Source organism: Electrona antarctica (genome assembly GCF_951216825.1).
Source record: "Electrona antarctica genome assembly, chromosome: 12".
NCBI classification, from domain to species: Eukaryota; Metazoa; Chordata; class Actinopteri; order Myctophiformes; family Myctophidae; genus Electrona; species Electrona antarctica.
In genome coordinates this window covers 21,156,214-21,182,304 of record NC_136793.1, presented here as the reverse complement: position 1 = coordinate 21,182,304, position 26,091 = coordinate 21,156,214, and the positions used below count along the sequence as shown (strand labels likewise).

At 44.3% G+C, this 26,091-nt stretch overlaps 1 protein-coding gene across 2 annotated transcripts in view; it reads right to left on the bottom strand.

Moving 5' to 3' along the window:
• LOC306933292 (metal transporter CNNM4) overlaps positions 1 to 24,592 on the bottom strand; it is a 30,749-nt gene extending 6,157 nt beyond the window's left edge. Inside the window, exons 1-4 of one of the 2 annotated variants that reach the window (XM_079515442.1) lie at positions 23,144 to 24,592; positions 11,065 to 11,208; positions 10,762 to 10,899; positions 9,104 to 9,273 (exon numbers count right to left, since the gene is read on the bottom strand). In XM_079515442.1, the coding sequence (XP_079371568.1) occupies positions 9,104 to 9,273; positions 10,762 to 10,899; positions 11,065 to 11,208; positions 23,144 to 24,563 (1,872 nt within the window). In that variant the 5' untranslated portion in view covers positions 24,564 to 24,592. The remainder of the gene's footprint in view (positions 1 to 9,103; positions 9,274 to 10,761; positions 10,900 to 11,064; positions 11,209 to 23,143) is intronic. The other variant, XM_079515441.1, reaches the window with a different exon arrangement.
• Positions 24,593 to 26,091: the final 1,499 nt, after the last annotated feature.

The window sequence follows — 26,091 nt, the reverse complement described above, 5'->3', positions numbered from 1 at the left end:
ATGGCCGAACACCAACCTACTGCCAACCTACCTGATTAATAAGCACTCATTATTCACATGAATAAATAAATGGTGAGCAGTGCATGCAGTATGCTCCTGCATCATGGCGGGCAAAAAGTACATGCTGCGGCTGCTGAGTAGCAGTGGAGGGATGGATGGATGGACATACGGACTGAGCCAAATTTCATATACTTTATACTTTATACATCGAACAACATGACGCATGATGACGAACATTCAACATAGCCAATCTACAAGCACATAATGCTCGACGACACATTGTAGGATCTGCCATTTTCAAATCAAATGTTTTTTAAACGTTTTGCCTATAACGACAACAAGCCCAAAATACGGATGTCAGGTTGAAAGCTGAATGTGACATAATATTAATAATGTTAGCGTGGAAGAGATGGAACGATAGATGTGGGGATAGATGGGTGGACACTGGACAGAGAGGGGACAAGGCAGGGCGGGGGCCTCCGTGTTGGTACAGAGAGTTGGCTGGCCCCGGGGCCACTGGAATGTGTGAACTGCAGCAACAACACGGAGGGCACAGTTAATCCACGCTAACCCTCCCCCCACCACCCCCATCCCCACCCACCCCCCACCTCCACGCCACATAGGAGACAGACCAATGATGGTCCTGAGAATACGTAAAGAAAGGAGTGAGTGAAGTTATTGAGCTGGAGGTATATCAGCCTGTGACCACCTGTAAAGTTATTGAGCTGGAGGTATACCAGCCTGTGACCACCTGTAAAGTTATTGAGCTTGAGGTACATCAGCCTGTGACCACCTGTAAAGTTATTGAGCTGGAGGTATATCAGCCTGTGACCACCTGTAAAGTTATTGAGCTTGAGGTATATCAGCCTGTGACCACCTGTAAAGTTATTGAGCTTGAGGTACATCAGCCTGTGACCACCTGTAAAGTTATTGAGCTGGAGGTATATCAGCCTGTGACCACCTGTACAGTTATTGAGCTGGAGGTATATCAGCCTGTGACCACCTGTAAAGTTATTGAGCTGGAGGTATATCAGCCTGTGACCACCTGTACAGTTATTGAGCTGGAGGTATATCAGCCTGTGACCACCTGTAAAGTTATTGAGCTTGAGGTATATCAGCCTGTGACCACCTGTAAAGTTATTGAGCTGGAGGTATATCAGCCTGTGACCACCTGTAAAGTTCTGCTGATGGCATCAGATGTGGCTGCCACTAAAACACAAACGCAATGTTTTGTTTTACAAGGACAGAAGACCAAGTTCAAAGATCATGTATGGCGAAACTGAAGCCTGATTTACTGTATACTTTCACTGGAAATATCCGACCATCTACACACGCTCACGGTGTGTTGCAATAGGACGCGTTGTGAGATGCCTTTTTCAGCGAGCAACATTATGCATAACCCAGGGACCCATTGTTCTTAGAAAAATGTCAAAGGTTATTCAAAAACATGATAAATCTGTCCTCAACTTCAACTTAATTGTCACATCACAAGTTTACACGTATAAAAGAGCTGGGTGAAATTCCTCCATAAATGTCCACTACGTGCCGTGGACAGTAAAATGATCAGAGAACTTTACTATGGACATGATGAGGCTATCACCATCAGCTGCTCACTGGCCTCCTGGGGTCAGTCAGTGGTGCTTTTCTCTATCTCTCTCGTACATGGTTTGGTCTGGAGGAATGCAATGTTTTATGGTGTTCATTTTATAAAAGGCAGCAGGAACTGACCAAACTGACTCCCTGCACCTAAAGGCTGTGTATACTTTGAGTGGACACTAGTGTACAAGACTCAACACAAAAGGTGTTTAAATGGAAGGTGTTAAATGGATGGTCAGGTGGGTGAGAGAAGAGAATAGAAACAAGGTGAAGACAGGAGTGAAATCTGATTATACTGTCGTGTGCCGGAAATAGTAGATCGGCTATTTTTGGTGCGCGACACCGGAGCGCAATGAAGCATAATTTTAAGCCAGAGAGGTGTCTGGCCAGACCTGTTCAACCTGCCCTGCTCAGCCATTAGCTAAGCTTTGCCAATACAGCCTGCCCTCAGCACTGAGGTGGAAGGCCCATGTCATACATGTACCTACAGTAATTACATAACGTTACAGGCCTGCACACAGGTTTGTCTTCACTAGCTTTGTTGGGACATACAAATGTGACCGCTTTACTTAACCTGCTCAGCCAGCCTAACCCGAACCTGAAACCCAAGTTACCCAACAACCTAAAAAACAGTGTCCACACCAATGCAACTAGTCACCAACACTCCATTGGTGTGGATTGGCCTTAAAACTGTTTTGTAGCAAGGAGTTGCGACTAGTTGCATCTAGCCATTATTGTTTTTCTTGCCTTTGAATTGCTGTAGACGACAGTACTTCCCTTACTATGTATGTACCTGTAACTCTTAACTGCTGTGCTGCCTCTGGACGACTGAATTCCCCCGTGGGATCAATAAAGGTATCTATCAATCTATCTACATCACCCCCCATGGACGTGACCACGACCAGAGCAGTCTAGACGAGACCACTCTCCTCCTCAACGGGGAGAACTGCCGGGACGCTCCGCCACGCACCACACCCAATAACAGCCACTCAGAGAACAGTATTGGAAACTCTGACATGGGCAGCCCATGCCACGCCTCACACAGGGGAACCAACTTGGACAGAGAAATGCAGACGTTGACACATGGCCACAACACTTGAATTTAAATATTCGCCTCGGTTCGTCCCGTTTGTGCTGCACCAGGTCGCACAGCACCCGTTTGCGGTGCTCGCGCAACTTCTTGTCTTTGCATTGGCTTTGTATGTAATCGCGCCGCTCTAACCATCCAAGTCTGAATAAAAGTTCAGGAACTTAAGGGAACTTATTTTCTGTTTCCTCTTTGCAAGCCAGGCACATCTATGGTTGGTAGTGTTTGCGGTTTGCATGATTTAATAGTTCCCTAATATGTCTTATTACACCATAGACTGCGACAAAATAAGGAAGTCTTGGTCTCTGTGTGAACACGTGGATGAATCAGCAAGTTTCCCTCTCCTCCAGGTGGGGCTGCTATTGTCATACTGTATAAACAGCATTTACATTTCCCTAACACTCCCTGAAGAAAGTTCACGTGTGTGTGTGTGTGTGTACTTGGGTTGTATACTAGATAACAAACTCACGGGTGAAAAATGGCAATGAAAGTGATCTCAAAGGTCAACCAGAGAACTCGTTTCTTGGGCAGGATATCCCCTTATGTCAACAGCAGTGCTATGAGGACCTTGGCCGGTGCCCTCATCCAGTGCCACTTTGACTATGCTTGTACTTCATGGTACAGAGGTATCTCCAAGCTATTGAAAACAAAGCTGCAGACCTCCCAAAACAAGCTTGTGAGGTTACTACTAAAATTGAACCCCAGGTCTCATCTTACCTCTGCCCACTTTAGTAGCCTGGGATGGCTAAGAGTGGAGGAGAGAGTATCTCAGCTCTCATTGTGTCTGGTCTTCAAGATCCTAGATGCCTCTGTTCCTAAGTACCTGCTGGGCTACCTGCCCAGAGTGAGGGATGCTCACAGGTACTCAACCAGAGGAAGTCCATATGATCTAGTTCCCCCCCAGTTTCAGGACACTCAAGGGAAAAAATGCTTTTTACTACGCAGCCACTACTCTGTGGAATGCACTCCCTCCAGCCCTGAAATCCCTAAATTCTATTGCAAGATTTAGGAAAGACCTGAAATCATGGCTCCAGCTACACACTAACTGGTCATAGTTAGCTTCCGACCCTGGATAGCCCATCTCCCATGCTCTGGACTATTCTCTCAGGGTACCTCTTGTCCTATGTATATAGCTCCCAGCCTTATATATATAAGGATTATTTATTATATGTTCCATGGTTGTTTTGTTTGTACAGTATGTTTGTGTATAGTTTCATGTTACAAAGTGGACCACAATGGAAAAAAGCGAAGGCTTTTTTGTGTCTAAGTCCATTTGGCGTTTTTTAAAATGATGTCATTTTCTGTAATTTTCTTAAACTGCCAATAAAGTATTCTATCTATCTATCTATCTATCTATCTATCTATCTATCTATCTATCTATCTATGTGTGAGTGAGTGAGTGAGTGAGTGAGTGTTTTCTGCTAAGAGATGTAATACTGTGCCTAGGTGGGTCTGGGCCAAAGTTCAAGTGGAATGAATCATCAACAATTCCGGATTTACTGGCATTCAGTTGGGGAATGGGTGTCCCAAAGTCTCAAACCAGGACATCAGCCAAGCCATGTCATTTGAGGAAACAATTAACATTTTTCAAAACATTTCTGAAAAATAGCTACCGGTATAAGTCTATAAGCTCACAACACATCGCAGTGCAATACAAGATACAATAACTTGTATTACTTTATTATACTGTATGTAAACCTAGAATGTTTTCAATACACAATGACATTCTTACTTTGTCTTCCACTAAGTATGCACAGCTACAAATAAGTTGATATCAGTAATAAGCTAAAAAGATCTATATCAATAATAGAAAAGCATAAACATTAAGCAACAATTCTTAGGCACAGTCAGTAATAAAGGTTCCCATGTATGTACTGTAAGCGATGCAAATTTCAACATTATTTAAACATTTGTCTCTTAATTAAGGGACAACCATTTGCAAAAGTATTGAAATGTATTGTATTGTTTGTATTGAAAAAGCCTTCCGCTTTTGAAAGAAACACGGTTGTGGAAGTCATAGAACAGGGTAATTAGGATTGAATGGAACGAGGGCAGGTTGTGGAGGTATTGGAACGGGGCCGATTGAAAAGCACAATGGGAACCTGCTGCTACTGAAACAAGGACCATTCCAGCACTGAGCTCTGGCTACAGGTAACATACAAGCTAAGAATTCTTTCCAGACGATTGGAAAGATGAGCACATAGCCTTGGGATACGTTTATGTGTGTGTGTGCGCGTGTGAGTGTGCACCACACGTGCGTGCATGTGAAGCCATGTGGAGCCATTGCAGGGGTTAATGTCAGGTTTTTAAAAACTTATAAGCGAAGCGCTGGGGGCCCGGCCTCATACCACACACTCTCCTGCAAGGACCAGGCATGTGTGTGACTGTGTGTCGTGTGTGTGTGTGTGTGTGTGTGTGTGAGGGTCTTTCCACTTTTCCCAACCATCTCAGTTATGTTATGCATTAGTTATCCTCCACAAAGACCTGGCAATATGTACAACGACACATGACCACAATGGAAATAAGTCACACAATGTTATTAGTGTTTATGTTCTTGACGTTTCCCTGAGAACCATGTAACATGTGTTTTTCTTTTAACCAAGACGTTAACAAATCAAAATCATAAAATGAAGAAGGTTAAACTGGCTGAAATAAACTACAGTTTCCTGTGACATGCTTGTCAGTTCTCACTGTGACACTTTTGTGCATGTGCGCACAAACATCAGTCAATGTGTGAGGTGTCAGTAGTATCAACATCAGCCTGCCACGTTTTGGGGCTAAACAGAGAGTGTGTGTGCATGTGGGTTGGAAGAGTCACGTAAGGGAAGGCCTGACTCTCACATGCTACTGCAGCAAGTGACGTCGCATTACTCTCTCTCTCCATGCAGAATCATCGTGCTACAGTCAAAACATGAGTAGGCCATTAAGAAATGCCATTGCCTTCTAAATCAATAGTTCACACTTTTAAGATTTTTCCAAAATGTTCAAATATAGCAGATGTACAAGCTTGCAGTGAGCTTGTAGATTTGCTATTTTTCAACAGCCCAACAATGCTTTCCCGGGTTTTAATGGGTTAAGCAAGCCTAGTTAAGACAGACTCAGATATAGGCTTTTATTTTGAAATGATACAAGATAGTGTGAGTGGTGGCCACGATTGTTGAATGTGTCAGGGTAGCAACTACATAGAAATCCTTTCCTTGATGGAAACCCCCAAAAAACCTTTTAAGCTAGATGTTTTAATGGTGAAATGTCAAATTAAATCAAAACCAACAAGCCGACGCCTAGAGGGGGCTAGTTCATAGGCCAACAGAGGAGAGACTACATCCCATACCACGGAGGGACAAATGCTCTGCGATGGGCTACTACTAGTATAATAGTTGCTAGACCAACCAGCCAACCAATGATGTAACTTCATCACGTCTATATTTTCGGAGTGCTCTCAGTCAGTCAGGGACATGGGACTCGAATTGGCTGGCCCCCGGATCCGGCAACAAGCTGGTGTGGTGATCAAATGATCTGTTAAGGCCATTGTGTTGCACACATAGTAGAGTGAACTGTGGTTATCTAGGGCCTTTTGCTCCGCGTTGTGTGCGTGTGTGTGTGTGTGTAATGAAATGAAATGAAATGAAATGAAATGAAATGAAATCTATATTTACCCAGGGTATCTGGGCTAAGCTCAAGAACTTGTTTCCAGCCAGGCCCTGCTCATAGAACACAATTCATCGTAGTGGTTCAATGCCTTGTTCAAGGGCACTTCAGCGGTGGTAATTTGAACGTGTCGGACGGCTGATTCGAACTAGGAACCTTCCGGTATCAAGACCGCGCCGCTATCCGTTCGGCCACCGCTGCCACGTGTGTGTGTGTGTGTGTGTGTCTGTCTCTGCTCTGGGAGAATAACACAGCATCTTTATAGCCAGGCCAATGAATCACACTGCTCGTAAACAAATACACTCTAGTCTGCCCGCTGTGGGGGTCACTGCCAGGAAACGTGCACACACACGCAAACATGTGCACACACATGCACACATTCAGAGCTATAATAGGAGTGGAATAAAGTTTAGGGTGGACAGTGAATTATCTGTAATGAAGTTCCTGGTTCTCATGAGTCTCTTGTCTCTTGCAGCCTCCCACGCAATCATCTGATGCGCACATTTGTATGCACGTACACACGCATGATGAAGAGCAGTGGAAATCTAACCAATAGGCACAAATCGCATTACGTTCAAATTAAAAATAGGCCTTAGAAATGCCATGAAGTTCAAAATAGGCCCTAGAAATGACCACACACAAACTGGACCTTCTATCAAAAGACTGTGTATCCTCTCTAAGGGTTTAGCAAACCAGAAATATTCTGTCCTCCATCTAAATACATCTCCCGCTCTACCTTCAGCCCCACCACCCATCACCCTTTCCTTTGTTTTCCAAAAAACAATCCTGCAGTACTGGTAAACATTACACTGTGTACAGGACAAACATGTGACATTTGGTAATTGTACAATTGAGTCAAACTGCACCTTTATATGACGTTAAGAACGATCTTACAAGCAGAGTCCCATCCAGAGAGAGACCCGCCTAGGCATTTATGTTATGGTACAGATAATGTAAGTGAAAATGGAAGATGTGTAATCCTCCCTCATTCCATATACTGCATGTTTACACTAAATGCCCTCAATGGATTATTTGTAATGTACAATATCCTGCCTCCCATGGGGAAGATTCCACAAAGATGGGAGGGTGTTTGAAGCTCTGGATTAGCTAATGACTATTTAGGGACAATGACATCACTGGTTCGTGGGAAAACAAGAGTGTGTGTGTGTGTGTGTGTGTGTGTGTGTGTGTGTGTGTGTTAATAAGCAAGGGTAGGATAAAAGCATATTTCCCGACAAACAGTAATCTGGGTGCTTGTTTATGTCCACAACAGGTATTGGCTATATGGATTAATTCAGGCTATTGATGGTTTGATGGAGTGCTCGATGGTGCTTATGCAGCGTTTGTGTGTGTGTGTGTGCGTGCGTGTATGGTGTGGCATTAGTGTTATCGACAGCTGACTGATAATGCCCCTCCCCTTCTGCCGACCCTCTCCATAAAGGAGATCAATTAACAAAGAGCAGGGGGGCCTTTCACGCCCCGGTAACAAACCCACCACACGAAGGTCACAGCTGTCTTAAATGCCCCCCCAACCCCACACTTCCACTGTTCAATCCTTCCTCCTCTTCCCCAGGGGAGGCTGGCTGAGGTTTCTTTTTTGATTGACTGAATACTTTATTAGTCAGAAATGTGAACAGCACGCGGTACAGTCAGACACCAAGGCTGAAAGTATAATGCCAAAGCTCCACCAACTGTGTTGCGTTGCATTCAGACGGCGTCAACAAATAAACCGGTGGGGATTACAGCCACCGAACGCAACGCAACGTTGGCAGTGGAGGAGCACCCTTTATTGATTACGTTGACACTGACGCGACGCCCAATGGCTGCAGTGGAGCCCCGCCGTTTTTTAAACCTATTAACACAAATCTTCTCTTCTGGAGGTCCTTGGCACAAGACATTTTCCGATGGTGGGGTCCGTGGCCAAATACAAAAGAAACGGCCTCAGCTCTTAAATGTGTTATTGTGATACGAGCATTCTCAGTCAGTCCCAGTACAAAAGAGGAGCAGGGGTGTTAACTTCGCACAGAGACCAAATCTGGCTCTCTAAGACCGTTAATCTCCTTGTGGAGGTGATTGGCTTTACTGCAGACTTGACTTACCAACCTGTTGATGTTGTGTGACGTATACGCTCAGGTGAGTGCACCACACACAACACACACAGGCACACCCACATGCAGGACACACTACACCTACTAAGCTCAGGGGACATAGCCGAGTGGATATAGGCTGTCTGGGAAATGTAGAGGCACCGGGGGCTCCTAACACTCAATCCTCCTGCTCACTCATGTCAGTAGCCCTGTATAGAGCGTCGCAGTCCCGCCCCCTACCATGGACCAGGAAATTATTCTCCGTTCATTTTCCTCATAGACATTTCAGAAAGTATTTATTTAAAGACGTTTACGCCACGGACAAAGCCAACTCGAGTCGTGACAAATCATGACAACAAACACAATTTTTTGGGCCGAACAAATAATTAGAAAGAAGAAAAAAACGGCAGGTTACAACACTTTTTTGTTGTTTTTCTTCTTTGTAATTATTTGTTTGGTCCAACATATTGTTTGTGTTTGTGTTTGTGTCGAGTTGGCTTTGTCCGCGGCGTAACAGTCTTTAAATAAATACTTTTTGAAATGTCTATGGGAAAAATGCATTGGGATTCATTTCCTGGTCCATGGTAGGGGGCGGGACTGCGACGCTCTATAGATGTATCAGCTAAATTAGTACATGGGTAGTGTAAGGCGTAGCCTCCTCCCCACACCCAAACATGTTGTATACCTGTAGGATGAGGACAAAGTAGTCCACAGCCTTGCCCCGCTGGTAGACATAGTGCTGCGGTGAGCGCTTGTCGCTGTCGTTGAACTTGATCTCCTGGATCACATCAGGGTGGCGAAGAATCCGCAGTAACACCTTGTCTGAAATCTGAGACGGGCTGAACAAGGTCACCTCTGGAAGAGGAGGAGGAGGGGAGGGGGGAGAGAGAGAGAGATAGAGAGAGCAAGAATCAAGGTCAAAGAAGACAGCAAGACATCTATTCCAAACCTAAGATTCAACAGGGAACTCCCTGTTGAATTCTGGCAAGGTGCTGTGATTGGAGGAGCCAGGGCTCGTATGGTCAATTGCCACACCTGGATCGGGGACAAAGACACGTTCCACCTCACAATCAGTGTGAGTGAAGTAAGTGAACCCACACAGGGGTTCACAGTACTACTGTCAATACTCTACTGTAGAGTCTAGAGGGAAAGGTAGGGCATCCATCATCTACGGGCTGATCAAACATCGTTCATTCTGTCAAGTCATGCTTTGTCTTTATGCAGACACAGTAACTGGGTGTGAAGGGGTTCAAAAAGTTCAAAGTTGATGGTTAAAAGAACTAAAAGAACTTGAGGGAAACAGCTGGGTTTAGGGTGAGGTTATCAGGAACAGCACAAAAAGAAAAGAGAGATGGAAAGAAGAGAGAGAGAGAGAGAGAGAGAGAGAGAGAGAGAGAGAGAGAGAGAGAGGGGGAGAGAGTATAAAGTGGCTGAAGACACACAAGCGTGCTCATATTTTGTTTTCAGAAGCGCTACGTCATGCTAGCTGCGGCTAGTGCTAACTTCCGCTGGGAGGCTCCTGCCAGTCGCCGCTTTCGGACCTGACAGATGGTAACAGTCCACACGCTCAATTGATTTGTAGCGCAGGGAAGACTTTACATCCCGTTGGCCTGATGCCAGTGTCGCATTTTGCTACTAAGCACGTACAAGCATACTTGGTGCTCAGACCTTAAATATGGCTCCTGAGGAAACATGCAAGCAGAAACCCGAGCTTTAAATAGCAAGTAGGGACTTGTGCTGTTTTTTTTGTCGGACGTGCAGATTGCGTCAATCACTTTCTGGCACACCGAGCCGTGTTGATGTAATTAAATGCGTAGTGGAACTTCAATGAAATACTGGTTGGAACACTTTAAATGTGGTACAGTCATTGGCTGGGTTTCCCAAACGCATATGGTGTAAGACTTGTAGTGCCGCACATGCTCAGATGCCCTCATAGGCCGCACACAGAAGCCTGTGAACATAGACATTTCGTGCATAGATGTGCCACGCAGGCCTGAGGCCTGGTATGGTAGGCCTCAAACCTCAGGCCTGGTATGGTAGGCCTCAAACCTCAGGCCTGGTATGGTAGGCCTCAAACCTCAGGCCTGGTATGGTAGGCCTCAGGTCTACCATTCTGAAATTTAATTTAATAATATTTGGACTGCTAGACAGCTGACAGTAGGCTCTCTTTACTCTTTAAAAAAAGTATATATATAAAAAGTATATATATATATATATATATATATATATATATATATATATATAATCGTTTTTTTCTTACACCATATGCGTTTGGGAAACCCAGCCAATAACATTATGATTGTGTGTACATGTTGTATCCTTTTGCGTATGACTTTGACTCACCTGTGGCCAAGAAACGATGAGCGGCCAACAGTAGCTGAGGAGAGATCTTAACTTTGGATTCGGCCTCGGTCTGCTTGAAGGCCGAGAAATCTCTCTTATTCTTGTTGGCCGGCACCTTTTTCCTGTGGCGGTTATCAGCTGGACAGACACAGACACACACAAGACAAGAGTCTTAATTCAACAGGTTACCAGTATTACATAACCTAATCAAAAGATAAAGCAATGGCTAGTGACAATACTGTTCTCGGCGAGCTGAGCAATCAAGGAGCCTGTGACAAACAAAGCCAAAGCGGCGCCACTCACTGTAAAGATCAGATTCATCCAGGATCTCTGACTTGATTATCTCCTCGATGACATCTTCTAGCGTGACCAATCCCAGCACCTCGTAGAACGGATCTCCCTCCCCCTCGTTGTTCACCTTCTGTACAATGGCCAGATGGGATTTTCCTAAGTGGGAGCAAGATGGAGACGGGCATTAGTTGGAGTATCAGTCAATCAATCAATCTATCTATATATCTATCAACCCACCAAACAAAAGCCTGGATCAATGTCAACTCAATCGACTAAATGTCTAAAACAGTGAATTTAGGCGCTTATCTCAAAGCATATTAGCATACCTTAGAGCCTGGATCAATGTCAACTCAATCGACTAAATGTCTAAAACAGTGAATTTAGGAGCTTATCTCAAAGCATATTAGCATACATTAGAGGTGCAACAGTTAATATAAGTATTGTGCAATGAAGTATAAAACAAGGCTTAAGTGGTTAATCAGACTAATCGATGCAAAAATGTTTTTTTTGTTCACAAACGCATCGATCCATGAAACCTTTTAAAGAATGACAAAAATGCTTCAATATTATTAAATTAATCGAAAACGCAATGAGTAGAATATTCGCTAAGAAAATAATCGATAGTTGCAGTCCTAGACACTAGACTAGACAGTACACGTCATAATTTTTTGTATTATTTTATGCAGGAGGCCCATCGGGTTCAATGATCCTAAGACAGAGTCAAGTCAGGGCAAGTCAGATCCTTTCAAAGTGTATTTGTCAAATATAGCTGGCACTGACATGCTTGGTTTATGATTCAAGATTCCAGATTTTATCGTTATATATCCCATAATGATACTTATATGAGAAGCAACAAGACAAAGACAAAAAATAAAGAAAGAAAAGAAAAGAAAAAAGCAATAAAGAAAAGACAAAACAACGATAGGAATAATAGCAAATACCTCAAATCTAATGCAAACAACAATTGCACACTGTGAGTTGCCTTCAAACCTACCTCTAAATATTATGAGGTGCCTGTGACGTGACGTGAGTGTGGGATATGTTGAAATAATACAATAATGTCTGGTGTGTGTATTGTGTAAGGTGCTGCGTTATGCTTAATAAATGTGCAAAATATACACATAATGTGGATGTAGGTCTGCCTGTGTGTGTATGCACAGCTGTTCCGTGTGTGTAATAGGCAGACAGGCAACAGGGCTGTTAGTGTCCATTGTTGGTTGCCTGCCACTCCCAGAGCCTACTTGTCAGGGCCTTGAGGCTGTGGTGTGGTTCTGGGTACATACAGTATATCATGACATGTCTTGACGTTGTATTTATTTATTCCTCATCATCATCATTCTTATTTTGCACAAAACAGATACCATTGTTGATTTATGTGAACATGTGATACTAAAACATGTGATTTGGACCAAGCCTGCGGATTACAGTACGTCAACTACCCGACGGCTAACATTTATGACTTTTGACTATATCTGATAACGGCCCTTTCCTAACTAACCCCGCCTCCCCTCCAATTCCCTCTGCTTGCACCGCAAACAGCACGTTAATGGTTACAGGTCATAATAGGTAGGGCTGGGTGTGGACTTTGGCCATGTCTTTTACTGTACTACACAGTACACACACAAACAAAAGCACTCACACACACACACACTTATGTGCTCATACACACATTGTGTGCCACAGATCCACATAAACAAACACTTATTACACACAATAATGAACTCTTCACCTGGCACTTCATCACTGATATCAATAGTGTATCAACAGTGCAAATGTTGCTGCGGGACTTTCTGGCTGAATGGTTGTCCACAATAAGTGCAGCACTGGCAAACAGGCTGCCATGGTGCGCCGCGGACGCAGGCTGAATTATTAATGCCAGTGCCAGAACGGAACACTAGTCACAGCTGTCTCGGGGGTAGAGAAGGCCCCGTGTGGAGCAGGATAATGCCCTCACCACCGCCCTGACACACAAATGCCAAGTACCTGTATATACAGCATGTCCACACATACACAAAGGGTAACCAATAGAATAATCGATACGTAAATAATTGATGGTTGCAGCTGCAGGCTTGCAGCCCTAATTAGGACCTTCCTTCACTGTTGACCGAAAAGCATCATAATGTTATACTACAGTACACACATTCACACGCACACATTCCTAATGTTTGTTTCTATTCTGCTCAAGGCCCATTGTGATCAAGGATGAAATGACAGGTCGGCCGTCAATCAGCTATCCTTTTCTTCGCTTCCACGAAGAGGCCTGTCGACGGGACGTGTAGAGAAGAGGGCTTACTGAACTTAACAGGATCTGAAGTGTTTTAGGAGTGCGTCCTTGATGCCAGCCTGCATAGCCGGGAAAGGGGGGGGGGGGGGGGTAGACAGCATTGGCAGAGTGCCACAGGGACATTCTACACATTCCCTAACCTGACCTTGGTTTGACCACAGGAATAGAGCATAGAGTAAACCCATTTGTCTCTTGAGTCCCGTGGACCGGCTTACTGGAGGAGTCCATGATGTCATGTTCGCAAGAGGGAGACAGACTGGTGGGAGGGAGGGGGGTTGTATATTTTAGTCTGGACTCTCTGAAGTCTCCAGGGAAGGCAGTCATGATTCATTTGTTGTACGGCGGAATTAATCGCACGCCAAAAATAGCCGCTCTACAAGCTCACAACGGGTCGCGGATGATGCGATTGTGCACTTGTAGAGCGGTTATTTTCTAAGTATATAAATGAGGCTACACTCACCGCCGTGTTCTGGCTAAGACGCACAGCATTGGAGGCCGGTGGTCCTTAGCTTGCTGGTGGAAACAGACACTTCTAAATACAATACTGTAGCATGGCCGTGGCAATGACGTCACGCTCAGTGCCAACAAGACAAAACTCATAGATGAGGGTGCCTGGACTGCCTGGACGGAACAAGATCTGAAGGTCCGCTGGGCACTTGCCTGGAATGCCTTGTATGGGACGAGGAGAGTATGGATATCTGAGATGGGAGATGACGTCGAGAGACAGTATTTTTTACCAGAATCAGTACTGCTGTATAGGGCAGAGACATGGACACTCACAACACAGCGGGAAACGCTGGATGGTGTCTACACAAGAACGCTAGGAATGGCACTTGATGTCCCATGGGAGGACCAAGTCAGGAAGAGAGGGATGAGGCTGGCTGGGCACTGTTCTGATGGCAAGGGTACTGACTCTGTGGGAGACAACCCAAGGCACAGCTATGAGGGGACGGCGGCGCACGACTTCAGTAGACACACCACTTCAGTAGACACACTAGCGGCCTGACAGAGGAACGAGCAACACTGCAGAGCTCTGAGATCTGATGCCGACAGGAGGGAGGCGATCCAGAGTTGGTGTCAGCCAGCGCACACCATCGCATGCAATTAAAAGAGAGAGAGTGTGTGTGTGATTGGGGGGGGGGGGGGGCAGTTGTGTCCTGTTGTTGGCTTATGCTAATTTAATAAAGTGACTGTGAATATAGAGAGAAGTGACTGTGAATATAGAGAGAAGATTCTGCGTGTGTTCCTTTGGGATGCATCTCAGCAATATGCTCCATGTCCCATATGTTATTTCAACCCAGTACAGTAATTAGTTACATCTATAATCATTACTAGCTAACATTCTTGGGCATTGCATGCCAAGACATTAATGTGGCAATACAGGGAATGGAAAAAGAATGCAATGGAAAAGTCTCTGTGTGTGTGTGTGTGTGTGACCCCTCTCTGAGATCCCTACAGAGCTGAGTCAATATTTCAGAGGAAGCGGGGGCCACAGGGGACATACTTACTGCTAGTCACAGGAGAGTCACTTTTAGAATTTATTGACTCCTTTGCGCGCGCGCGCGCACGCACGCACGCACGCACGCACGCACACACACACGAGAGAGACATATGAACTGTCAGCTGGGGTCTCCAGAGTTCAAACACTACCGAGTCAGCCCACTATGTGGTGCTGGGCTGTTGCTAGATCTTTTCCACTAACATGACATGACAGACTCTCTTAGCACTGTTTGCACAGATCTTCACTGACCATTTACCACAATGGTAAGGAAACAACATGCGGGATGTCTGGTAGCTCAAACCTCTTTTCCCGCAAAAATAGGGATGCCTGGGTTCATTGTAATGGTTAATCTTAGAATTGAAAAGGTAAAAGGAAGGAAAAGGTCACAGACAGTCATGGGCAAAGTCACAATGACATAATTAGTTGCATCTCGGAAATGGCATATCATGACAACTGCATAGTGTTGGTGGAGTTATGCGCTCTACTGAGTGCAATCCTTCATGTTCTGTTGCTGCTGGCAATGTAAAGTACAGACAGATCTATACAATCTGTAACAAAGAGGAAGTTTGTCTGTCATGTTTCTATAAAGTGACTATCTGGCCAGTGGCCACACTGGACCGAGTGTTTTTGTCATGCAACATTCATGACTCAAGGTGGATATGTCAGTTTTCTTCCAGTGTAGGCCACGTGATGTTTAAGTGACCCATGGGAAAGGGGAAGAAACGAAAAGAGAAACGGGAACTAAGACAAATAGTAAGCTTTATCCAATCTGCTGTACACCACTCAGCTATGGACAGTTGATTCTCCTTTTGAAGCCATTTCTGCAATAATAATTGAAGTGTGGTAGTGTGGTGTTTTCTTTTAGGGCCGGGGTGTTTTTAAGGTGATCTACAAAAACTGGACTGAGCTTACCACTAATTGATGTTAACAAGTCAGAGCAGAGCAGACTTCAGCTAGAAAATCAGCTTATCAGCTAATGTTGTCTGATGTCAACACAGCATGGCCCACACTAAATACTGTATCTTTGCCCGACTGGAATAAGCAAACTGAAGCTATGCTGTTCATAGCTTCAGTTTGCTTATTGCAGGCTCTGGCAGTGGCTGTCTGTTAACTGGAAGGACCCTGGTTCGATCCCCGGCTCCTCCTGACTGTCTGTGTCAAATTGCCCTTGAGCAAGACATGCAAGTTGGTGGCTTGCATGGTTGTCTCCACTGTTGGGTGTCGAGTGTGTGAATGGGTATTGTAATGCACACCAAAAAGCACTTTGAATAACAAAGCATTATACTGTAGAAATGCAGAGTGCATTTCATTTTTACAATTAGGGCCTTTTCTCAGCCTCTCCCTCGGTTGCTACATCTGCAAAGTGCTTACGCTTAGGCCATTAGGCTTAGATGCAGTATTTCACATTGGCTCCCATACAGAAAAAATGTCTCATAAACAGAAATGGGAATATGTTTATTTTTAACTGTACTTTAACTGCAGACCATTCAGATCAAAACACCATAATTCATGTTATTATTCATACAGTAGATATTCACACCTGCGAGCTGCTCAGCACTGGCACCACAGTGAGTATTCTACTGTTGGACACCGAGCAGTCTAGACTAGAACTAGAGCATCCGGCTGGGGACTGACTGATTTGCCCAACAGTACACAGAAGGCTGTTGTTGTGGGAAGATGAGAGTAAAATGTATCACCTTATTCCTTTACCCGCCCTGATTCTCCCAGCCTGTATGCAGATTAAATTGTGCTCTGACCTTGTGGCATTCTGTCACCAGCATACCATTCACTGGCTCTGTGTTTGTTGACATGAAACATCACAAAGACGAGGGAGGAGAGCTATTAGTTTGTATGGGAAAGGAATGCCACGCGCATACCACCCACGAACACAAACAGATCGATGGCACTGACCACTGACACAAACAGACACATACATGCACTCCAGGTGACGAAAAATGCACAAACATGCACCCACACAAGTATATTATTGTGTGGATCAGGTCATGCCCTTCCGACCTGTTATTCCAGTGATATGGGGAAAAGCTGGAATCCATCACAATCCCTCACAGTTCCCCAACAATCTCAAAAGAGATTGCAGTACAACTTCCTTGTTTCATCAAATCTCTGTCCACTCTCAAAGTCCATTGAAACAGAGCATCAGAATTAAATCCATCGTCCGCTTTGAGTGAAGTGAGATAACGAGCGTAACAATGCACACAGGGCTGGGGAATGTATTGATTTTATAGCTATATCTTGAAGACTAGTCTGGACATTTTATCTTAATGACATTATATGGCATAGCTGTCGTTTTTTCCTGGTTTCAATCACTTAAATCACTGCGCAAAGTGCAAAGATTTGATGCATTATGAGCTTGTAGATTCTCTCTAGTAAGTAAGTAAAAAAAAAAAGAAAAAGAAAAAAAGATTATTGCGACCGAAGGTCTCAGTTAACTATGGAATTGTGCATTTCCCGTCAGTGTATCACTCAAAAAAGTGCCTCCGTACAGTAATGCCACGCCCCATTGATGAAATAATTTGTTCAAAAGTAGTTTTTCCGTAAAATATTCTAATATTTTGAGAACAAAAAAAGGTTTTAAATACTTCACTTTATGCACAATGAATTGAGAATATATTAAAGTTTCACTTTTTGAATTATATTACGGAAGAAAATGAACTTTTACACAATATTCTAATTCATTGAGATGAGAGGAGCTAATGCTAATAAATAAATATATATATATATATATATATATATATATATATATATATATATATATATATATATATATACACACACACACACACACACACACAAGGCCTGTAACGATATATCGTAAATCTATTTAAATCGATAAGAATCCCGACTATAAAAATCGATTTAAAAACAAAAGATCATATTCCATCATATTAAAGTGCTTATGGAGACAGACTTCATACAGTCACTTAATCAGTATAGAGCTTCAGATGGGAGCTCACTATCCTCTGCTCCTCACTGCCTGCACCAATCGCTCTCACTTTTCACACAGGCATTGCCCATAATATTATGGAGGTCTTAACGAAGCCCTTTTTCCCATTTAACAAATTATAAATGAATAATTACTTTATTGGTGAATTAAACTTTCCCCGTCTACTTACATCGGAAAACGTGCAACCTCACACCTCCGCCGCCTAGCGACACCTGCATCACAGGCCACCGTTCTCGGTGTTACCCCACTGGCATGCTTCCTTTGCTACAGCCGCAACGGCGCACACGTGACTTGCACATTAGGTTATTTGTGAGTGTCAAACTTTCTTCTTGCTGACTGATAATCATTAGGGTACCCGTACGTAAACCCAAGTGTTGATGTGACTGTTGTGGGAAATATGAACTCAAATCTATATAGTATATTGTTCCATGCTAGTCTGTCTGGTCGTGTCTGTGAGCAACGACACCTTGGCCTGAAAGCCTGTCTTAATCCAATCAACCTTTTGATCAAGCTGTACTCAGACACAACGTCAGGGAGTTGAGTGGATAGCGACAGCATTGTCAGCACTCCTACACCACAGTAGTTCCAGCGACAAGGCAGGAAGAGTAATAGAGGAGCAGCAGGCCGCTGATAAGAGCCTTCAGAGAGCGAGAGAGGTGGACAGAGATGCCGTGGTCCTGTTTTTACGTAATTTACTGTCCCGAGGTGCCACACATCCAAACACTGTCTGACACCCGCACTTGGCAGTTAGGAAGTGGTCCAAAATGCAAGGAAGCATTGGGCAGAGCAAATGCAACCATTCATTGCTCAGGTGTGGTCACGCGCACTTGAAATGCATGGCACTAGCATATTTACTAATGCACATCTCAATCCCATCTACCACCAATGCTAAAGGTGTACACGTGTTGGGAGTTGTCGATATATTTAATTATTCATATGGTGTCAATAATATGCCTGGTCTGATCTGCTGCCACTCACATTCCCCATCCCTTGAACAACATATTTAAAAATAATCACAATAATAATTTAAATAAGCTTGACAGAATGACTAGGATATATGCATGCACTTAACTGGCATTATACTGGCTGGCAGCAGTGATAATGATCTGAACTGTCGACCTGATATGAAAGGTGTGTGTGTGTGTGTGTGTGTGTGTGTGTGTGTGTACTCGCTGTTTCTAAAGAAATACTTCAGGGTGTGACGGCCAGAGTCACAATTTACTCTTAATTGACTAATTGGATAATTAACAGGCCGAATTCCACTTCAGGCCGAAACCGTTACAAGGGTTTGTCTTATAGAATTAGTCTATCAAATATGCACATATTGTACTATGCACGCATGCATGCGCACACACACACGAGAGAGAGAGAGAGAACAAAAGAGACATGTGGAGTCAAATGCACACATTAAATAGACTAGGGTGGTAGAGAGAGAGACACGGTGTTGAAATACAGAAATACAGTACAAATTAGAGGCACGCCCATCACACAAAAGGAGACTCAGGTTGGATCTGTGACAGGCCTTATCAGCCGGGATTGGTAAACCTTCAACACACATTGATCAAAGGGTGTGTGACACTGTGTGTGTATGTATGTGCATGCAGATGCATGCGTGCGTGTGTGTCTAAAAGGGAGTGTCAGGCAAGTGAGCATACTAAACCCCAGTAAAGAGTGGGAGTGGAAGTGGGTAAATGAGTGTTTGGTCCAAAGGTCAGGGAGGGCACTCTGTAATGAATAGTAGAAGAATGCTGAAAGACAACTAAGAGAGTGAGTCAATGTGTAGGAGTGCATAGTAGGAATGGTACATATATATATATATATATATAAATATATATATATATATATATATATATAAGAGAAAGAAGAAGATGGCAGATATTGAACATCAGCAAGGTATCTGTTATTGTAGCCCTGATATTTAACATACCAAAAGGTAGGGTGGAGTGTCCAGATGAGTGCGTGCACTGATAAAACACAGACGGGGGCAATATAGAGACAAGCCTAGCAACACAAACCAAACAGAAGTTGGTCTATTTCCTGTATGTACAGTCAGACTTCTCAACAAAAGGATCCCTATCTCAAAAGCTAATTAGCACATGTAGTTATAAATTTCAGGGAGAGCATTAAATTTGACATCATGTGTGTTGTAGGCTACGGACATTGAAAAAATAGAAAAATAGAAAACAAATGCATATCGGATCTGCAAGTGTGTGCATTTGAATGAATCCTGGTGACTGGCTCCGAGTCCATGCATACCTGGAAACACATATGACACGTGTGCTCCCGAGACATTTTAACAAAGCTAAGGAGAAATGAGATGGAACATGAAATGGACATGCCACCTTCTGAAAACCCGGTAATACAGATCCCATTACCAAGGCTTTGGGTCTCTTCTGTTTTCTAATATCTTAATGCTGAATCATTTGACATATCCTCATACATTTCATATAGAATTTGCTCAAAGATTACATGGACAACTGAATATTTTTGCTAGAACAGACACACACAATGCTATTATGCTACTCATAATGTGAGAACACAACGGGTTGATGCACAAAATCAGGAATACTGCAGTTTTGCTCATAAGCCATTTAAAATTGGGAAAGCATTTATGTCACTTCATATTTTAGCTATGAAAAATGTTGAATCTTCTGGGGGTCTTCCTGGCACAAAACATTTTCAGATTGACAGATTCCGCAGCCAAAATTTTGAGAACAGAAAGAGGAAGAAAAAGGCATTTGTAGAATCTGCCTCAGGTCTTAATGGGAGAAATCGTATTTGGGGTTGGCGAGACCCCACCCTGTCAGTGTATGATGTAAGAACAAAATGACCACCACCATGAATATGGTCCGTGTATCCTATGCAATGGGCAGGCCTAACACACCAACTCTCCAAAATGTGATTAGATGCAACAGGTGGTGGTGAACCCTGGCACCTGCATCCAACACAACTAACACTACACTATAAAGGCTGAAATGGGGAGGAGTGGTGACAGGTAGATTGCAAGAGAGAGCAAGACAATGTGACCTGTGGCACAGTTGGATACCATCACTATGACGACCGATGCCAAGGTGCTAGAGAATGGAACTCTGAGTCTGTGGGGGGTGAGGTCAGCGGAGAGGTGGACAAACTGTGGGCCAGTCAATCACGTACGGTATGTTCCCATGTAGTAAATGTTATTCGCTATTATGAGTTTGCAGACTGGACTGGACTGGAAGCTTGGAGCCTGAGTCAGTAAACTGGCAGTTATCTGGTGCGTGTGTGCGTGCGTGCGCGCGAGTGTAGGTCCACCTAGCTAACCATAATGTGATATACTTAGGACTCTCTAACAGGAGAGCACTCGACTCAAGTGTACAGTATGACCAACAGAGTGCACTCCAAGATCAACATCTCACCTCGCCATGCTCTCACTCATCTAACGCTCTCTCTCTGTGTGCGTGTGTGTGTGTCATTTTGCTCTGTGACTTGTTGCCAACGTCTCTTGCAACTCCAAGGTGAGCTGACTAAGATGAACTGTAGAGCATTTCCACAGCCAAATCTCACACTGCACTGGTGCCACTGCAGCCAAATGTCCGTTCCAATTGAGGTAAAGCCAATATAAACATAATATCAGCTGCAAGTGTGATAGCTATGTTAATACACTTCAGGAGTATGTGTGTGTAAGTAATATGTACAATACATGTAGTAAAAATACAGTAGCACACACACACACACTTTCTTTTTTTGTTCCAATAATGTACACATATGTATGAACAGGAAGGACTGTAGTGTCAGTTGTATTCAATGTACTCTGTGAAATGTGTCATATAATCCCATATGGGATGGGCCAAAGTGGCATGACACATGACAAATATTTCATTCATTCTCACTCACACACTCACACACTCACACACTCACACACTCACACACTCACACACTCACACACTCACACACACACACACTCACACACACACACACACACACACACACACACACACACACACACACACACACACACACACACCTAATTTAATGTAGCCACATTTATTGAATTGGGAACAGGCTCAATTAAATTCAGCCCAGGCTGTAATAATGAACGTCTACGGATCTCACAGTACCGGGAATACTAACAATGTTGTGGAGGCAGAAAGGCAATAACACAATACGCAAGTGTGCTGTGTGTCTGTGTGTGTTTTGTCTACATGTCTGTGACCTTCAGGCAAAACACCCAGAGGAAAAATAAACCCCTGCGGGAGATGTGCACGGTGTGCACGTGAAATGTGTGTGTGTACATATCTGAGGACTGGAAGCTGCAAAGGGTGAGGGTTGGGAGCTGGGAAGGTGTTTGGATTTGATCAATTGAATCTGCATTGTAGATCACCTATTTTTGGCGAAGAGATTTGGTGTAAAGGGGGAAAAGGAGAAGCAAAAATAGACCCCTGAGGGTGGTGGGACAACAAAGTATATAGGGGGTTCAAGTGGATAAGTGATTAGTTAGTCATGAGGGATAGCAGGAGGATAGACTTCTTGCCCATTAGTAAAGGTGATATATGCTTGAGTATGAAAGAGAATGTACTTTGTGTATGTGAATGAAAGAAACAGAAAAGTGAAAGCAGGCAAAGTTTAAAAAACAGTTCACCTCACTAGGTACTAGTCTCCCCCACATGCCAGTTCCAGCGAGCGAGCGAGCCACACACACACACACACACACACACACACACACACACACACACACACACACACACACACACACACACACACACACACACACACACACACACACACACACACACACACACACACAGAATAATAATAAAGAGATGATCCTGCTACAGGCTCCACTGCATATTCAAAGTTAAAAAAAATCATCACATGCTGTCTGACTCTGAATGAAAAGAGAAAATTAACTCCATAACAAGCTCTGAAGGCTGCTAGAAGTTGTGCAGCAGAAAATCAACTTCACCTCAGTTTCAGTTGACATGAGAGTGAATAGATAATGAAACAAATTGTATTTCTGTGTATACTACTCCTTAAAAGTCATCATTTCATCACTTGCAAGTTGCAATGTATGTCACAGATGCAGACCCTGCATGCAGTTGATTGTACTTCAACTAATGCAGTGACACACACACACACACACACACACACACACACACACACACACACACACACTTCACTGGGACTCTGGGAGAATAATAATAAAGAGATGATCCTGCTACAGGCTCCACTGCATATTCAAAGTTTAAAAAAAATCATCACATGCTGTCTGACTCTGAATGAAAAGAGAAAATTAACCCCATAACAAGCTCTGAACTGCACTGTCTCAGCTCACTCAATAAGACCCCCCAAATAACAAACAAACCTTTCTTGAACTCCTCAAGCATGGAGTCCAGCTTGGTGTCGTGAAACACGAAGTGGACAGGATGGTTGTAGAACTTGGTGATAGTCTTCAGGGTCGTACAGTCGTCCGGGTCGACGAAAGCCAAGTCTTTCACGTACAGGATATCCACGATGTTGGAGCGCTCGTCCTCGAACACCGGGATCCTCGTGTAGCCGCTCTCCATGATCTCCGACATGGTGTTGAAGTCCAACACGCCGTCGCTGTGGATCATGAAGCAGTTGGCGATCGGCGTCATCACATCTTCCACCGTCTTGGTCCTGAGCTCCAGGGCTCCCTGGATCATGTTGAGTTCCTCTTTGACCAGGTCATTGTAAGGCTCCGTGACTCTCAGCATCTCCACCAGCTTCTCCCGGTTGTACACCGTGCCGATCTCCTGTCCCAGGACGCAGTCGAGCAGCTTGCTTATGGGCCACGACAGGGGGAAAGTCAGAAGCATGAAGAACTTGGTCACCGAGATGGTGTTGGCTCCCACCGCCAGGCCGTGGCGTGAGCAAAGCGCCTGGGGAACAATCTCGCCAAATATGACGATGCCGACGGTGGAGGCGACCACGGCACCGATGCCCGAGCCGATCAGGTCGTCCAGGAGGATGGTGAGGGTGGTGTTCACCAGGACGTTGCCGAGGAGCAGGGAACACAGCAGGTAGTTGCCTTTCCTCCGGATGGGCTCGATCTTGCGGGCGTACTTTTTCTCCTTGTCCGTGCCACAACTTTGCACTATGCGGAGCTCCATGGGGTCCAGTGCCATGAGTCCCAGATTGAGTCCACTGAACATGCCCGAGAGGACCAAAAGGCAACAGATGATGATGATCTGCAGCCACAGAGGCAACAGGGACTTCTTCTCCTCCGCCACTCGCAGCCACCCATCGTCCTCCCCCAGCAGGTACCACTGTCCTCGGCTGTCTTTGATGCACAGGCTGTACAACTTCTCCACCTCGCTCTTGCGGAGCGCCTTGATTTTCAGACTCAGCAACCCCGAGGTGCCCTGGTTGCTGACGTTCATGCCGCCCCGGACGAGTATGCCTTTGGTGTCCTCCACGGAGCAGCTCCTGTTGAAAGGGACACTGGTGCCGCCCGCGCCCCCGTGGCCCTCATCCTCATCTTCGTCGCTCGCGTCCTGCTCCGTGAACTTGATGAGAGTCGAGGTGTTTGGAAAGATCTGCAGCCCGTAGAACCTGAGGAGGATGTTGCTATCCTCCGTTACCTGGATCACCCCGTCTTCAGTGGTCGTCGCCGCCTTGTCGCTTTTTTCAAGCCGCATGCCGAGTATCCGGCTGCCGGTACACAAGTCCGTGGCCCCGGTGTTGAACTGTCCACTCGCGAAAAAACATGAAAAAAGCAATAAAGTTAGCGTGAACCTCTGCCCACTCCAGCCTGTCGCCATGTTTGTTTCACTCTCTGGAACCTGGGAGCTGACGTCACATACTCACTTGAAAGAGCCCCGCCCATTAGTATAATTTTAAAACTGACCCAACCAGCATTCGGAACGTCACTGAAAAATACTGAACGAGCCCCTTTATTTTATTTGTATCCGATTTTTTTATTTATTTTTTTACAATGACTGATATTCTTTTCCAGTAGCCCAGGGCACATTTGCAGAGCTATCACGGTGACATGTGTTATTTAACACATTGCATTTAAACACGCAACCATAATTTAGATTCATTCAATTCAACTTTTATATACATTAAACTTTCCGTACAACCCATTTGGTCTCTAATTAAGCTGCAGCTTGCCTAGTAGGCAGTAGGCACTATGCAGGCTATCTTTTTATGATTTTATTTACAGCCTGTCTGCCTAGTAGTACCGTGTGTAGGCTATTTGTGATTTTATTTAAATTGTATTTAGTTTGGCTATTTGTATTGTTTTTACCACAGTAGGCCTAATGTCCATAACGGTTATTTGTACATTTGTAACACCACACGCAAGCTTTTGATTTAATTAGGCTAGAGTTTGTTTTAATTTGTTTTTCCAAATACAGTTTACTTCTCGTCCTGAGTCCTGACAGATCACGCCGTACCGTTTTCGTCAATAAAGCTGTAGTAGGTATAGATATGGGTGTCTCAAGGTCTGACTCTAGATATTGTGCAACGTGCATACAGTGCGCAACCATGTGATGTTCTCAAGACAGACTCCTGGCACATTTGAGGAAATAGTCTCAATCGCTCTCGCAACACAGGAACGACTCATTGCAGTGATTTTCAAAAAAAAAAAAAAAAAGACGCTCCATGCTCTTCCAAAGCAGAACTTTTTTTTTTAGTGCAGTGCTCCCTCTTGTGACCAAACTTGAAGTGCACTTGTGACTGGGGCTGGGCCCTGGGGACTCAGTGGGGAGGTTCAACTTCTGACAGACAAAACCGTACTGTCAGGGCACTGCCTCTGATATGTGAGTTTATAGCCAATCATTGCGTGTACAGTCAGACAGCCAGCGGCCTATAGCTACCATTTATATAATTTGAAAACAATGATGCAAACAATATAGCCAATCTTTCCCACAACTTTTACAACAGTCACATGTCAGATGAAGTAGCTATTTGACTCATCTGGGAACCCAAGGTCACAATGTGCCACAATGCGACACATTGTGACAGAGCCCGAGAGCTGTGCAGAGAGCACTGAGGGAGCAGCCAGGCAGGTGCCCAAACCCAAGAAAAGGGTAGGAGGGGTGGTCTTTTTGTGGGGTCCGTCCCTCATTCCATTTCACACCATAAATGTAGTAGGCCTAATTTGGATGTCTTATGCTAATGGAGCAAGATGTTCCACAATAACTTGGCCAAATAGGTGTAACAATAAAGAACCACATTGAAGTATATTCAAGACTCAGGACTGGGTTTCTTTCTCAAACAGCATCTCTGCTGTAGAACAAGAGTTGAAGAATGTTTGATTGATTTATTGAAATTTTTATTTCACAG